Source organism: Hipposideros armiger, unplaced genomic scaffold, assembly GCF_001890085.2.
Source record: "Hipposideros armiger isolate ML-2016 unplaced genomic scaffold, ASM189008v1 scaffold_1069, whole genome shotgun sequence".
NCBI lineage: Eukaryota > Metazoa > Chordata > Mammalia > Chiroptera > Hipposideridae > Hipposideros > Hipposideros armiger.
In genome coordinates, this window is record NW_017732419.1 from 413,688 (window position 1) to 429,603 (window position 15,916).

A 15,916-nucleotide genomic window follows, 5' to 3' on the forward strand; every position below is an offset into this window, starting at 1 on the left:
AGTTCTTAACCATCGCGCCACTCGGCCGGCCCTCCTTTTGTTTTTTAACCCATCCTTTGTAAACAATCTCTTTAGTTTCTGGTTTATTCTTACTGTATTTTGTACAAATGGGCAGGTAAATGTGTGCTTCTTATATTCCCTTCTGTTTTACATGAAGGGTATCTTACTCCAGACACTCTTCACCCTTTGCATTTTTTCATGTGTCTCAGAAATTGCTAAATCAATTTATAGAGCTTGTCCTCATGTGTTTTTCCTTTTGATGTGCATAGACCTCCATTGTGTGGATGTGCCTTGATATTTTCAACCATTCTCCTATATATAAACATTTACATTGTTTCCAGTATTTTGCATTTACAGACAATGCTACAATGAATAACCTTCTGGTCAGTACAAATTCAAACAAAGGAGCTAGATGGCCACATGTCAAACCGTGAAACTGTGACATGCCCATCCCCACAGACCACCTTCACTCCTGACTCACCTTTTATACTCCATTCAGTCATTACCCTTGGGACATGACAGAGCTGCTACATGCCCCAGCCACCCCTGTTATCTTGTAAGTAGGCCTGGTAAACACTCTTCTTTGAGCAACCATTCACCTGCCATTGCAGGGTAGGCTCTTCCATTTCAAGCTGCTCCTTCCTGAGTCACCACTCATGACTTTATTTTCATGTTTGGGGTGACCCCTCCTTACCTCTGCCCCCAGTCTTGTCATCTCAGCTGAGAGTTTCAAAGATAGAAATCTGTCTTGAAATAGGTTATAGTTCTAGAATGCTGATCTTCCCCAAGATTCATCAACATGAGAGTTATTCTTTGAACTTCCCATTCAAGCATTCTGAATGTTTACCGGCCTATTTAAACTAGAGCTCCACAGTAGGGGACATTAATGGACATCGGGGATGTCCATACTGTCCTAAAATGTTTTTAAAGATTGTGTCTGTATTTATCTGGGAAAGAACCTTTGAGAATTCACCACACTAGCTATAAAAAGGCTAAGAACCAGTGTATTAAATTATATATATGATATATAACATATACTAAATTATAAATTATATATAATTATATAAAATTATATATAAAATTATATATATATATTAAAGTATATATAAATTATGTTACATAATATATATTTATATATTACATTATATATATTTATATATATTACATTATATATATATTGGATCGTTGGGAAAGTCATGACGTATTTTTCTGTTTTTCAATGCAAAAATGCGTCATGACTTTCCTGACCCAATACATACATATACACACACACACACACACACACACACACACACACGGCCAAAAAAATGTATACACATTTTAAAAAAGGAAAAAACTGTATTAAAATTGTAATACTCAATATATACCAATAAAAGATGAATACAAGTCATGTGTATACATTTTTTTGGCACCCCTGGTGTGTGTGTGTGTGTGTGTGTGTGTGTGTGTGTGTGTGTGTGTGTGTATTTTTTTTTAACACAGATTTGTTGGAAGGAAAAGGTACTGACTGAAAGTTACCCTCAAATTCACATTCACTTAAATGGTTATTTTCATATACTAATTTTACATAAGTTTTTTTAAAAAGTATTTAAAGTGCATGCTAAATACTTTGGACTAGTAAAACTAAACAGCAAACATTTTAAGTAAGATGTATCTAGTTTGAACACTAACGATCATACAGAAAAAATAAAAGAATCTGACAAATGTGAAATTAAAGGACATTTTATTTACTGACAAATTAAAAACCATAACTCCAGGCAGTGCAAAATGCACCACTGAACCCAATTACAAAGAACTGGTGTTAATACACAATGTTTAAGCAATGCTACACTTATTTTTGGCAAAGTGCTGTATTGTTTAGTCTGTGTATAAAACTGACCAGCTATGAATTAATCAGTATAAAAATTTCTATAAAAAAAAGAAAAAAATTTAGACAGTGGCTCAAGAAAACAAGCTGCCATTTATGCATAGATTGATGTACAGTATATAACTTAACCAAATGTCCCTTTTTAGTTTTCAAGTTGTCGGAAAAAATTTGTCCAGAAACACATCAAGGCACATAGTTCAATCTACAAGGCACATAGTTCAATCTCTAGAACTGATGCCCTGCCCTTGAAAAGCAAATGTGTTCACAATTTTACTTGAGTAAAACCCAAAGCCACTTTTTTCTTTAAATAACGCACACAATTATTGATTAAAGTTCCAAACCTCTGGAGGAAAATATAACCAAAAGGCAAGCAAAATCACTCACACACATCAAGCCTGGAAACATACACATCTAACCTCCCAAAGTACTGGTTTGGTTTTTAGAAGTCCACCTAGAAAACAAGTACTAAAACTTCAGGCAAATACAGCACAAAACTGGGCATTTAACAATTACACAATTAAAAAAAAATGTAAGGAAAAGTCTCAAGGATATACAAAACATTATCCATTTAAGCTGCCTTCCTTGGAATAGTAACTTCTCCTCCCACATAAAGGATACTGTTGCAAATAGAGAAAGATATCTTTATCCATATGCTTTCCAGTACTTCTTTCTCCACCCTAAACCACTGTAATTGGTGTCAAATTTCAAGTGAGATTGGTACATGGCAAGGGTGACACCACTGCATTATGTTGGTTTTCTAAATAAAGCATTTTAAATAAAATTTTAAGCATTAAAATAAGTAGATATGGATGCCATTTATAATGCATCAACATGGCTGATGGCAGTAAAACCAACCATCCATGACAGTAGCCCAACTTTTAAAAGAATTTAATCAGTATGTATGGGCCTTATAAAATAAAAAGATATTTTTAAGGTAACATAACAAACATATGCTAGTATCTCCAGTACAAGGAGCAGTCTCTTAACTGATTCTAACGACAAAAACTAATACTTCGAAACTCTTAAAACTTTCTCCACTAATCTATTTAAATTTAAATGTCTATATTCTATCATAGTTGGAGTCCTTCATTTTATTTATTTTTTGTTTCCAACTCAAAGAAAATGAGGATAAGATTTTCTTCTTTGCTCTTTTCTCTTAAGATATAAAGACAATATATTTCCTTGAGGAGGAAGAGAAATAGCAAAGACAGATTCAACAAAAATGTAAAGATTACAAACCAGTGTACTACATAGATTTGAGAAGTAAAAGCAACAGGCAATGCTAAACGGGCCTCTCAAGTTTTAAGTAAACTGTCTTCTCAACTAGAATCAAAGCACTGATCAACAGAGAAGGTATGTAAACAGGAACAGTTTGCATGGGAACTGGAAAAATGAACCTAAAATTAATCTAAAAAAAGCTCCCTGGAATAGGAAGTCAAAAATCCAATCACTTTGCAACTTCTGTAAAAAGTCCCCCACCCAACCAACCATATAAATGCATTGCCACAGAAGATAAATAATGAATGGTTAATCTTCAACTTACAGTGCAGTGCATAATTTAGTTGAGGAAGAAAAAGTAATAAACATGGAACATACATTATAAAATGTTTTATTAACAAAAACACAAACTCTGAGAAACATGGTGCATTATAAAAACTAAGAAACTCAATCATGAGCACTGCTTGTTTGCATCACATAGTCCAGACTTTTTCCAAGTAACATTCTATATTATCAGTTTAGAAACAGAGCACTAAATGCAGAAGGGTCTTATTTCTCATTGCTTGAATGTTTAAGGAATATGCACTAAAGCACACTGTAAACCACTAATATTTACAACAGCAAAAATAATTAACTTATAATTAATTGCATTTTGGCCGTGTTTCAAAGAACACTTAACAGGTCACATCATTCTGTGTCATTATTGGTCTTGTATTTTGCACATAGTAGATGCCTAACAAACATCTAATGACCAAGAACTTCAACTGAATTATGTAACCACTTTCTTCAATTCTTACATGTGCCAGTTTTAGACAGAAACCACAGTATGATATCACAGATGGTGTAGTAGCCCTTACCCTGAAAAAGCATCCCAAAGACAAATCTATTTGTCTTCCAGGTACAAAGCATAAAAAAATAGGCCCAGATAAGGAAAACAAAAAGGTAATAACTGATAAGAAATATAAATGCATTTAAGGTATCAGAAAAACTGGAAAAAAAAAAAAAAGGACCACTGCAGTTTTATGTAGAAATCGGTTTATGCTGCCGAACAAACTCTCATGGCTGAACTTCTGTAGCTTGTGAGGTACTAACAGCTTCCATTTAATATATAAAAAAAGAGACCCCCATGTATTCAGAGGCTTATATCCAGAAAACATTTAGCTGGTCTATTTTCAAGTTACCAAAATATGGCCCTATAACAGACGTGATGTAAAAAACATACACACCTTCATGAAAACTCTACCTTATCTCCCAACTCGGGTAAACACAAATAGTAACAAAACAACTTCTAGCTCTCTTTGACAAAATTTTACAGACTTGGCCCCTAATTAGAAAACAAATAAATAAAGGGGTGGTTGAAATGGAGAGGGAATAAGAGAAGGGGGATCTAAACTCTTGTTCTAAAGAGACATTCCTGGCATTTCATCAACGCCAGTGGAAGAACAATCTAACACCACCTTCTAACTACGCTATTTGACCTCTTCTGACTCCAAACATCCCAGTCTAGTCAGAAAAGAGCACAGCTCTTCATTTTTTAAAAAGTCTCCCATAGTTCCCTGCATCAAGCTGCTACAGGGTTACTGAGAAAAATAATAATACTTCACATAACTATATGTTGCTTTTTCCCTTGAAACATTGTAAAGATGTGTAACTTATTAAGAGTTGCAGAGGAGATGGAAAAATAGACTTTGATTATGAAGGTGATACTACTGTTCTGTCAGTACATGTGCCTTGGATTATAAATTTATAAAATAACTAAATTTCAGAGGAAATTGGTGTGAGTGTGGATGGCTCAGCCAAACCCATCACAACTGCTAAAAAGTAAAGTGACTGGCTAGATGTAAGATATAGATTTTCTCTGTGTTGAGTTAACTGGCCTCCGTGTACACTGAACCCTGCACCCTGGCCTCATTAGCACTAACATTCTGAAAAACAGTTGTGGCAGAAAAATTGCCACAGGCCCCACCCCAATCACTGGATTCAGTAGGGAGGCCTTTGGAATTTCACACAAGGTTCAGTTCTGGATGGCCCCACTTCAAATCAGGATACAATCCTCCCAACAACTGTTAGAAAGTTAATTATTACTGCTCTCCTGTTGGTGGAGGAAATGAAGTCAAAGTGGTTAAAGATTCTGTCTGAAACCCAACATAAAACAAAAAATGAAAAGTCAAGGAAGCCAACCAGTCACTCTTCATTTAGACACCATGAAGAGATATCACCAGGAATCCCCCTCATCCTTGCTTGCCACTTAGCAGGACAGGCTCCATGGCAGAGGATTTATCACTATATTAGAAATACAAAACCTATCACTTTTTCCTGGGGCAGATAGAAATATGAAGTCACTCAAGTGCCTGGACAAGTGCTTCTGAATTTATAGCTGATGTGAGGTGGTGAGTGGGCACAGGTGGCAGGAAAGAATCCAAACAAAGAGTGGACTAATGGGTTAGTTATGAACATACATTTTTCCAAATACAATTTCACAGGTCTAATTTAATCCCTCTGCAAGTGAGACAAGTGTTTTTGTCCCATACCTGTAATGTCTGTACCATGTCACACAGTCATATTGGAACTGCTGACACTTAGTGTACCTGAATTCCAAAATGAACTGCATGGCTAATCTGGAAAAAAACCCTACATACACAGAAATATATCAAGTTTTCTTTCAAAAGAAAGTTCAGCCATAATTCCATTATATCCATGGCAACTATATATAACCTGTTAATGCTCATGTTAGTGTGTAAAAATGTATTCGTTATATACAGAAAAGATTATCAAGTACTGGTCAATAAAGTGTATGGCTGACCCTGAGAATGAATTTTTGCTTACTCAAAAGACTGATTAAGTAATACAAAATAAAATGAAATTGAAAGATGTCTATTCTTGTACTTGGGAAGAAATGTCTTTAAAATGCTAACTCATGTATACCTCAATAGATTTAAAGACATCCCCAAACACCAAACACTGTAATCGTATTGATATGTCTCCAAAAATATTCTGAAAAAATTTACAAAATAGTAAATGTTAAGAGCAAGGCATTATGTGATACACGGCATGTAAATCTGGTTTTCAAGATAGTGTCTAAACACACTGGTAAAACTATGTGATTGGTCATCAGTTGGCTGTAAAGAGACAGCATCTTCATCATTCAAACACACACATCCACACACATGCACAAACCAAGAGAAACCAACCAATCAAACTTGAAATTCTTAGTAATTGTACTGACGTGGGCAGGGCTGATGGACAGCCCAGCCATTGTGCTTGACTTGCCGCGAGTGGCAATCCCTGGTAAGATTTTGGCGACGAAGGTTATTTCTGTTCAGAGACTGTCTTTCACTATGTTCTTTTATCCATTGGGAAGGGCGAAAGCTCTTGGGTTGTTCCAGAAAAGTGGTATGAGCAGCAACAGCTGCAACATAGCAGTGAATGTGCTGCCCCATTTCATTTTGAGCTTCCATTCTGAAACAGAAAACAATGGGGATGTATTAAATAACAGAGCATGTTATTAATGAAATTGAAAAAGTTACTTATCAATTCAACTTGCCACACTAATTTGTTTATGGTTGAATGAGAGCTTAAGTGTCTCATGGCTGACAAACAAGTTTATATTTTGTGACCACACTGACTGATAATGGTAGAAAGGAGAAGCCAAATTTTAATAGAAATAAGTAAACTATTTTTTTAAAATGCTTTACACTTAGAGTAAATTTCAATTACAAAGTAAACACATTTATATATGCTTTCTGGGAGGGAAAATAACATTTACTGAGTATCTGCATTTGCTAAGTGTTTCGCAAATATTATGTATTTTAATTCTCACCATAATCTTAAAAGGAAGTTTTACTGATCAGAAAGCTAAGGCTCAGAGATGGTAGGGTCACAATTATTAACTGACTCAACCAGGATTCTAACACAGATCTTACTCCAAAGACCATGGTTATGACTCAGGATGAATAATGGTGTCCTGTGCCAACAGCACCTTCACAGATATTTGCTATCTTGTTCTAGGAAACAAGGTTTACATCTGTATTTAACAGAAATATGCATATGGAAATTTTACTCATTTAACACTTTTCTAGTAAGAAGCTACCTGCTTATTATTTATATCACAACAGGGCACATTTTGGAAAAGCATTTGCATAGCAATGTTATAAAGATCCTTGGAGAACAAATAATCTTAAAATATGGCTACAAACTATATGGTTATTAAGTTTTCTATCTTAAAAGCTAATCAAATAGGATAGCTCTAAACTATATTAACATGTAACATGAAGAGTTTTAAGATTCTTAAGGGTTATTTTACACAGGGAGGGCAGTTATATATTCTGCCTATAATCACTAGAGAAAAAAACACTATTCTTTAATATATTTTTTTAAATAGTAAAATCAAAACAGGTTATATTAAGACACTAATAAAGAGAAGTTAAAATAGAGACACACAGTGGTTTTTAAAAGGTGGGCACCCTGAGTCCTTAGCCTCCTTGCTCAGACTGAGAACACATATCACACAGTCTCAAAGGGAATATACTTACTCTGTGCCAGTGAGTCTTATAAGCAGCTTTTCCTGGCCCTACAAATGTTAAATGGTGAACTATTAAATCACTAGTAAGATTTAAAAAGCTCTTTAATTTTACTGTTAGGATGTGGTCAACTTTATTTTTAACTGGTTTACTATGGGTCATTAAAGGCACATGTATTATTTAAGATTATGATAGTATATAAACTTTCACAAACAATATTTATAAAGGCTAAAATGCAATAAAACGCACACTCTGAAGCTCATTTGTAATTATGAAGTACTGTACTTTTTTTGTGGTAATATCTCCAAGGATAGACAGAATGGAAATGATCTAACTTTTGAAAGACATGATTTATTTCCTGCTTAGAAAATACAGATATTTACTACATAGCTGTTCTCCTAATCTGGATAACACCTAATTTCTGTCATTATTTAGTGGGCCTTACTTACAAGAATTTCAAATCCAAAAATAAGGATGTTAAAAATTTTTTCAGTTATTATTAAACTGTAATAATGTGCAGTACTTTCTTATGTTCAGAAAGAATTCATATAAAGTTAATGTGTTCTTTTGATCTGTGATAGATGGAAAAGTAGATATTTAACTACCTTATATATCAAAACATAAAACATACAAGAACAAACAAGATATAAAAAATGACATTCTCACTGCAACAAAACTGCAAACACACAACCAGATGTAGTGCAAGGTCCTGGACTGGATGCTGGTTTGAACAAACTAGATGAGATATTCTGGGCTTCAGTGAGGAAACCTGAGTATGGTTTAGCAGATGAAGTGAAATTTTACTAAAAAAAAGAAGTAGAAAAAAAAGTGGAGCTCATCGCCTAAAGAAGTTGATTATAAAATAATATATGCAGCTTGATCCGGTTTAGGTTAAAAATGGTATGCGTGCAGCTATGTGCACACATGTGCACAGGCACACGCAGAAAAAACAACGTGGAAGAATATGCCCTATGATCTTAACAGTATTCAGCTCTGGGTCGTGAGAATGTCATCTTAAATTTTTGCATATTTTCATTTCCTAATTTTCTGCAATGCATATGTACTGCTTCTCTAATGTTATTTACAAAGCTGCTGAATATGTATGTGTGTGTGTGTGTGTGTGTGTGTGTGTATACAGTGAAGTATGTGTGTGTATACATACTTCACTGTGTACACACACACACACACATACTTTACTGAAAAATATACAAACACCAGTAAGTTTAAAGTGACTATTAGGGCCGGCTGAATGGCTCAGTTGGTTAAGAGCTCGCTCAAGAGTGAAAGCTCTGAGCAACAGGGTCGCTGGTTCGATTCCCAGCCCGAGCTGAGCTGCCGCTGAGCTGCCAACAGGTAGCAGGATGGCTCAGCTAAATAAATAAATACAGACATACATACATACATAAATAAATAAAGTGACTCTTAATCACGCTAAATTCTTGAATGGAATTCCTCAGAGGTGAGCTCAGAATCAGGAAGAACTTTTAGGAACTGAAAAAACTGATCTGAATCAACTATAAAGCAATTTAATCAATATCACCTCCAAAAAATTATATTGTAAATTTTTGTTGGAATGCCTCTTGATATACTTACAATGCTGAAAAAAGTGCCAGTTAAACATTTCCCATCAAAGATCTTACCTACTAGAAAGCCTGGGTAACTATATAAGGAAATTGTTTTTCAATTTGGCACAAGCATATGTTTATCTTCATTCAAGATAATCTACAATACTGACATTTGAAAGTGCAGCAAATTCTGGTAAAGTTAACAAATTAATGAGCTGCCTGGGCTTTGTTTATATTTGGCAAACAGGAAATAGCAGAAGATACAATGGTCTAGTTAATAGAGTCAGAGCCCGGACAATCCAAAAAGATGCCCTTTAGACGACAGCACTAACCACAGGAATATTCTGAACCACGCCATAGAATCGAATTCACCTGTATCCTTGACAGGTATTAAGGGAATTAAGGCAGTGCCAGCATCCCCAAAATATTGTGTTGTTGGAAAAGTCATGACGTATTTTTTCTCTGTTTTTCATTGCAAAACTGCGTCATGACTTTTCAACAACCCAATACTTGAACACCATGAGGAACCTTCCACTAACGTGCATCAGGGACTAGCCAGACTTTGAGCTAATTAACACCGCCATGGGCTTTGTTTTAGCGGGTGGGAGCAATCCTGAATACGTTCCCTGGATAAAGGCTACAGAATGTCTATAAATATGCTTAGGAACATATCAAACTTCACAGATCAGGCACTTTCCCTGAACTTTTCCAGGCCCTAAACCCATTTGCCATTGAAACAAGAGCCCCTGAGACTAGTTGGGATCCCTATACACAACAAGATATTTGTTTGAGTACGAAACCTTTCCTCTGTAAGGCAGAAAACAACTCTTTGAGAAAAATGTTTTGGTAAAACTTCCATTTACTTCATGCCTAAGATTTCTCAGATTTTCAAGGTTAAGTGCCATTTGATGTGACCTAGCTAGGACTACGTGGAAGAAAACACAAGTTTTATTTTAAGACATACTATTCTTGTCGAATTTGATACCCTCAAATAATCTAGTCTGTAAAGTGCCAGAGTTTATATTCTAAGATACTTCACAGAAATGCCAATTTTTCCTTCCCATACAGTAGCAGAATATTATAAATGAGATGGCTCTCCATTATATAACTGGAGTGTGCTACAATTCTTTTTTTTCTTTTTTTTCGCAGTCAGTATCTTATATTTGAATGTCATTTTTTCCTACAAAAATCCTCTTCCCTTAAGTGTTTACCATTTGAAATCACTCAGCATTTAAAGGGTTTTAAAAGGTTCTTCAAAATAACAAATATATGTGTATTTATATATATATACACAGAGGTAAAATGTTAACAAGTGCTTTGAAGACAATAAAACAGATTAAGAGGATACAGAACTAACTTTTTTTAAAATCTAAAATGAACAATTTTTTTTATACCATCAACTGCCTTGTGCACTATGCATATACTTTCATAAATCTCTAACAAGATTACTTTTGCATCTTCTACAATCTTAGCTTGGAATTATAGTAGAAATAAATAAAATGCATGCTAAACAGACTGCCTGTGGAGAGAGTAAGATACTTATGACGTACCTAGGACTACTAGGGTTATGAAATTCGTCAGTCCCACAGCTGACCTCATTGAGACCAGGGCAGGAGTTATGCACGGCATAGACAGACATGCTGGGGTGTTCGATGAGAAGGTTTTCCATAGGACTAGTTTCCACCTTGATAGTGGTTAATCCACCTGCAGTAAAACACGGGGGAGGGGTGATAAACCAGCTCTCCTCCATTGGGCAGGATTCAAACTGAAGGAAGCAAGAATCACTTGTATCAGCCAAGCACTCAAGAGATGCAGGTAAACAGGAAAAGACTGAAGGATGCTCGGTAGGTGACTCTTCACTGATGTCTTCTTCCTCATCTTCTGCTGCTGACAAACCAGTACAAGTGTCTAGATCAGAGTCCACGTGAGTTGTTGATGTCCCACAGGAGGATGAATATCACATTCAGAGCACAGAAAAAGAAGAGACGCTACTATTAGCTGATGCTGAACATTCTTCCCTTTATTTAGGTCAGAAACAAAACTATTTATATTCACTTATAATAATTATAAAATAAGTTCTGAGCATTGTATGTGTGTGGAGTTATCACTGTATGGAACAGATTATAGTGGCTTTACAGGAATCGTTTTCAGACTGTTTCCACTCTACTGAGTAAACATATAGAGTCCTATCAGTTACTGTGTGTCTAGTATGAGAGTTTTCTATTAAAGTGCCCTGATTTGATCAGGGTGTAAGAGTTGCAGAACTGGGAAATCTGATGTCAATCAATTTCACAAGCTATTTCGTGCAATTTTTTTTAGACAAATTCTTGTTTATTTACTTTTAAGGCTTAAAAACCTTCAAAGTTACTGATTTACTTATGTAAAAACCAAGATGCAAGAGTTTCCACTTTTGCTGTGATGGTTAATGGCAGAGAATACTTTACCTATGAAGTCAACAAGAATCCATTCATCATCTTCTTTCTCACTAAATTCTGGTTCTTGGTTGGAAGCAGTATTGACTTCACCCACAAACATTTTATTCAGTCTCTGGAACATTGTTAAGGCAAGATTGAGACTTTGACTGGCTATCTTTATAGCTGAGATTTCAAAACCCTGTCTTCAGTCAGCCTGATGGCACCGACAGGAGAGTAAAGTGCACAAGGTGTTTAGTCAACTTAAGTGAGAAGAGTCAATCATTCCCTAAAATAAAACAGAAAAAAGAGGTTATTTCAAATCAGCATCTCTCTCCATAGCTTTTAAAAGTTCACATACACATATGTTCACACACAAACACCCTTAGAAGAAACAAATGTCTTAGCCTTCAGCTATAGCTGTTCTCTTCCTGTAGGACTCAAACGCAAAAAATGCAGTATCTGTTACTTACAAAACATTATGAATGAGTACACAAACACAACCTGTGTCTTAAAATGTGAAACAAAAGTGAAGGAGTTGGTTCTTTTTCATATCTGTGCTTTTGTAAGGGATAAATCTGAGTAATGTATTTCAAACTGCAATATTGCTTTTCTGTAAGTAGAGGAGCAAAAATTAGGTATTAACAGTCTTGCTATATGACATTCAACCACCCAGAAGTCGCCAAATGAACCCAGCAATAGTACTTGGTGATCACAATTATGCCAGGCCCTCATCTGTTCCTGGCTCATTTCTTCTCGTGCTCTGTACTTATTGTATATCACTATAACCATACCTAATTACATTTAAAATCTGTAAGTACAGCATGCTTTGACCTTCAAACAATTCCTACAGCAGGCATGAAGACATTTACACTGTAGAAAATTAAGGTGTACAGTGATTAGAACTGGAAACCATTCACTGTGTAGTAGCAAGCAGTTGGTGCTGTAGTCAGTGTGCCTGGGTTCAATGCTGGCTCTGCTGCTTATGCCCTTTATGAACTAGGAAGTTACACTACTTTAGTTGTCTGTAGTTCCACCTCATGGGAGTTCTGGTGAGTTCTAAACGAGGAACTCCAGCCTTGTCTGTTCTTATTCCAGAGTTCCAGATTTATATGTCCATGACTCCTTGGTTACTTGATGGGTATATCAACCTAACACATATCAAAAAGAACTTTTAATTTTCCCCCACAATCTTACTTATGCACTATCCTTCATCCCTTGTCAATTACAAGCAGCAGCAGCATCCACAGTTATTCAGGCCCCAAACCTAGCAGTTACCCTTGACTTCTAGAGCTCTACCACCCCCACCCCACTCCATACCCAACCCCTCATCCAAACTACCAGCAAGTCCCTGTTGACTTTAGCTGCAAATGTGGCTTGAATCAGCCTACTTCGCTCTATCACTCTCATCCTAGTTGAAGCCAACCTGGTGTCTCTCCTGGTCCTATTCTTGGAATGAGATAATGCAGGCAACCTACCTGGCAAGGCACTTGTCACAAGGTACTCAGTCAATGTCAACTATTCTACAAATATTTATTATCACCTAGTATGCATCGGGTATATGCTAAGTGCAGGGAAGACAGCAGAGAACAAGGCCTGCCCATGGCAAGTGTAACAACCCAGTGTGATATATGCCATGAAAGGAGAAGTACTGGGTGTTCCTCAGATCTATGCAGGCAGAAGTCAGGGAAGGACTCCTGAAAGAAATGACTTTAATCTTGAGTCTGAGATGATCAAGAATAGAGGAAGGGGAAGAAGGAACTCTGGAAACCTGCAGTTGAGTGAGAATGTGGCACATTTGGTATGGCTCAAGATTCAGATGGACGGTCATGTGAGTATGCGAGGGGGACTAAGTGGGCAGCCAGAAGTTAAGGGGAGAGAAAAGTTAAGGATGGCCCAGGTTTACTGTTTGCAACTGGGAGGATGGTGGGACTGTTTAGTGGAAAAGGAAAACTGCAGAAGGGGCAGGCTGGGCATTTTGGACAGGATGAATCTGGAAAATCTGCAAGTGACACATCTGTAGATGTCTAGGAGGTAGCTGAATATAAGGCTTTGGAGTTCAAGAGCATGGTCTCCACCAGAGGCACAGACTTAGGAGTTGTCAACACAAAGGGGATGACAGAAACCTTAGTGTGGATGAGACCACCCAGGGATGGTGAAAAGCACCTTGCCAGATGACACTTCTTTTTCTAACGAGCATCAACCTTGAATCCATAACTTCAGATTTCTGACATTTCACTTTCAAAACGATCATCTTTAGCTGTAAATGTAGTTAAAATCTGTAGCTGATGAGACTCCAGGTTCAATTCTTTAGGTGCAAATTAGACTGCTACAGTTGTTTGGCATGCTACTATGACTGTGTAGTACTATGGATGTGGATTCAAATTAATGACATTTGAACACTTTTTGTGGTCACAATCTATCCTCCTCACCCATTAAATACTAAAATCGGGTAAACAGGAAGTGTCATTTGCATAATGAGTCTTCCTGAAACGCTTCTGGAAAGCAACATGGCCAAATCGTCAAGGCTGGAGCTCTACTATGAGAATTCAAATTCAGCTTTACGTTCCATGTAAGAGAAATTAGAAGAAAAGTGGGCTGTGTAGTTTGCTTGACCTATAGTGGTGTGACAGTTATATCCCAAAAGATGAACTATCACAAGATCTGATGTAAATAAAGGTTCTCGACATATAAGCTAGGAAGGAAAAAAGGTATTTTCAAATCCTTTTCCCATTTTTCTTAAATTATGGAGGTGATATTGGCTTCAAGTAAATTTCTGTCTGTTGAACCAAATGAGAGACTAATCCCAGTTCTCCAGAGCACAGGGCTGGACGCAGGCCCTGCACCAGCTAGGAAGCTGGTGCTCTGGGGAGAAGGGGAGCGACTCCCATGGGAACACTTGCTTGTCCTGAATGAGCACCTTGTCCCCCAATTGTGATGCCACATGAAGGTAAGTCACTGGGGCCCAGTCCAGAGAAGTGGCAGCTACAAGGCAGGAAGCATTGCTGAGGCTACTGAGGCTGGGCAGCTGTGGGTTCCCAGCTGCAAACTGCTTCTTTTGGCTACAGCTCCAAACCCACGGGATGAAAGCCAGCTTATCTGGGAACATATACAACTCTGTCATAGGAAAAGATGTCTCCAGAGGAGCTTTCCACGTGGCAGCAGAAGTCAATCTTCATTTGGTTTCCTGCAGTCAGAGGCTGCCTCCAGATGTCCCATGTCTCCTACGAGGATAGCCAGCCTTGGGTGTGCAACATGCAAGAGCCCAGCCAGGCAAGGGAGGAGCTCATCCTCACCTCTCCTGACTCGCTGTTGGTATTTACATGAAACACCTGTTAAAGCCCCACGGGAAGGAAACAGGATGGGGTCTTGCCTGTCCTCCCAATGACCCAGGGGCTGTCCCTACACATTCCCTGCTACTCTTGACCTTGGCTCCCACCAAAAAGCGCAGGGTCTCCATGGGGCTGGTTCTTTGTGGAGCTAAAAGGCAAAGCAGAACAGACTTCATTTCTCACCACCACGGACTTTTTGATATGCACAACTCTAGGGCAATGATAAAAGTAAAGTGAAAATTCCTAAGAGGACAAATTTACAAATACAGCTCTGAATTTAGCAAAGAAGGCTAGGGAGGGCAGCGCTGCTCTTCTTCGGGGCACCTGGAAGCTTTCCGCGTAACCAACCTCAGCTGGGCAGTCTTACCCCAGTGGAGAAAAGAAACTAAGTGTCTGTCTGGGCCCCAGCATTTCAAGAAGGCAGCTTTGTCCCTGTTCTCCTGGCTCAAAATACCTCCACCTCCCTTTAAAAAATGTCCTTTTCATTATAATATGAATGAAAACACCTTACAGAAAATAAGGAAAATAGCTATTATTCCATGTCTTCTTGTAACCATTTTTTAGTATATTGTGCATTTTCCTCTGGCTTTTATCCTACACATAAGAAACTTTTTATCATTAGTCAGTCTAGTGATCGCACACTTTTGTATCCTGCTTTGTTACTTAACATTTTATCATCAATGTTTTGCCTATTATTGCATGAATAGAAATGTTCCGTGGGCCAAGAAAGGTGGCTGAATTGAAGACTTATGGGGAAGAGCATTCTAGTTTGAGAACTTCGAAAAGGAACTGCTAGTCTGAAAGAGCTTATTCAAACAAATTAGCTTCTCATTTTTGAGACAGCACCAACCTAGAGACAACGTGGCTCTGGAGTTAGCCTGCTGTGTTTGAAATCTTGGCTCTGCTACTTGAAACTTGTGTGAACTTGAAGTTACTTTAGTAACTTCTTGATGCCTCAGTTTTCACACCTCTAAAATGGGATGATAGTCCCAACGTAAGTATT

The 15,916-nt window shown here is 37.3% G+C and overlaps 1 protein-coding gene across 3 annotated transcripts in view; it reads right to left on the minus strand.

Annotated features, from left to right (window-relative positions):
* Positions 1–11,891, minus strand: part of TP53INP1 (tumor protein p53 inducible nuclear protein 1) — a 14,811-nt gene extending 2,920 nt beyond the window's left edge. The window contains exons 1-4 of one of the 3 annotated variants that reach the window (XM_019632036.1): positions 11,615–11,891; positions 10,721–11,078; positions 7,618–7,655; positions 6,459–6,544 (exon numbers count right to left, since the gene is read on the minus strand). In XM_019632036.1, the coding sequence (XP_019487581.1) occupies positions 7,634–7,655; positions 10,721–11,078; positions 11,615–11,726 (492 nt within the window). In that variant the 5' untranslated portion in view covers positions 11,727–11,891 and the 3' untranslated portion in view covers positions 6,459–6,544; positions 7,618–7,633. Of the gene's footprint in view, positions 1–1,706; positions 6,545–7,617; positions 7,656–10,720; positions 11,079–11,614 lie in introns of those variants that run through there. The other 2 variants (XM_019632034.1, XM_019632033.1) reach the window with 2 other exon arrangements.
* Positions 11,892–15,916: the final 4,025 nt, after the last annotated feature.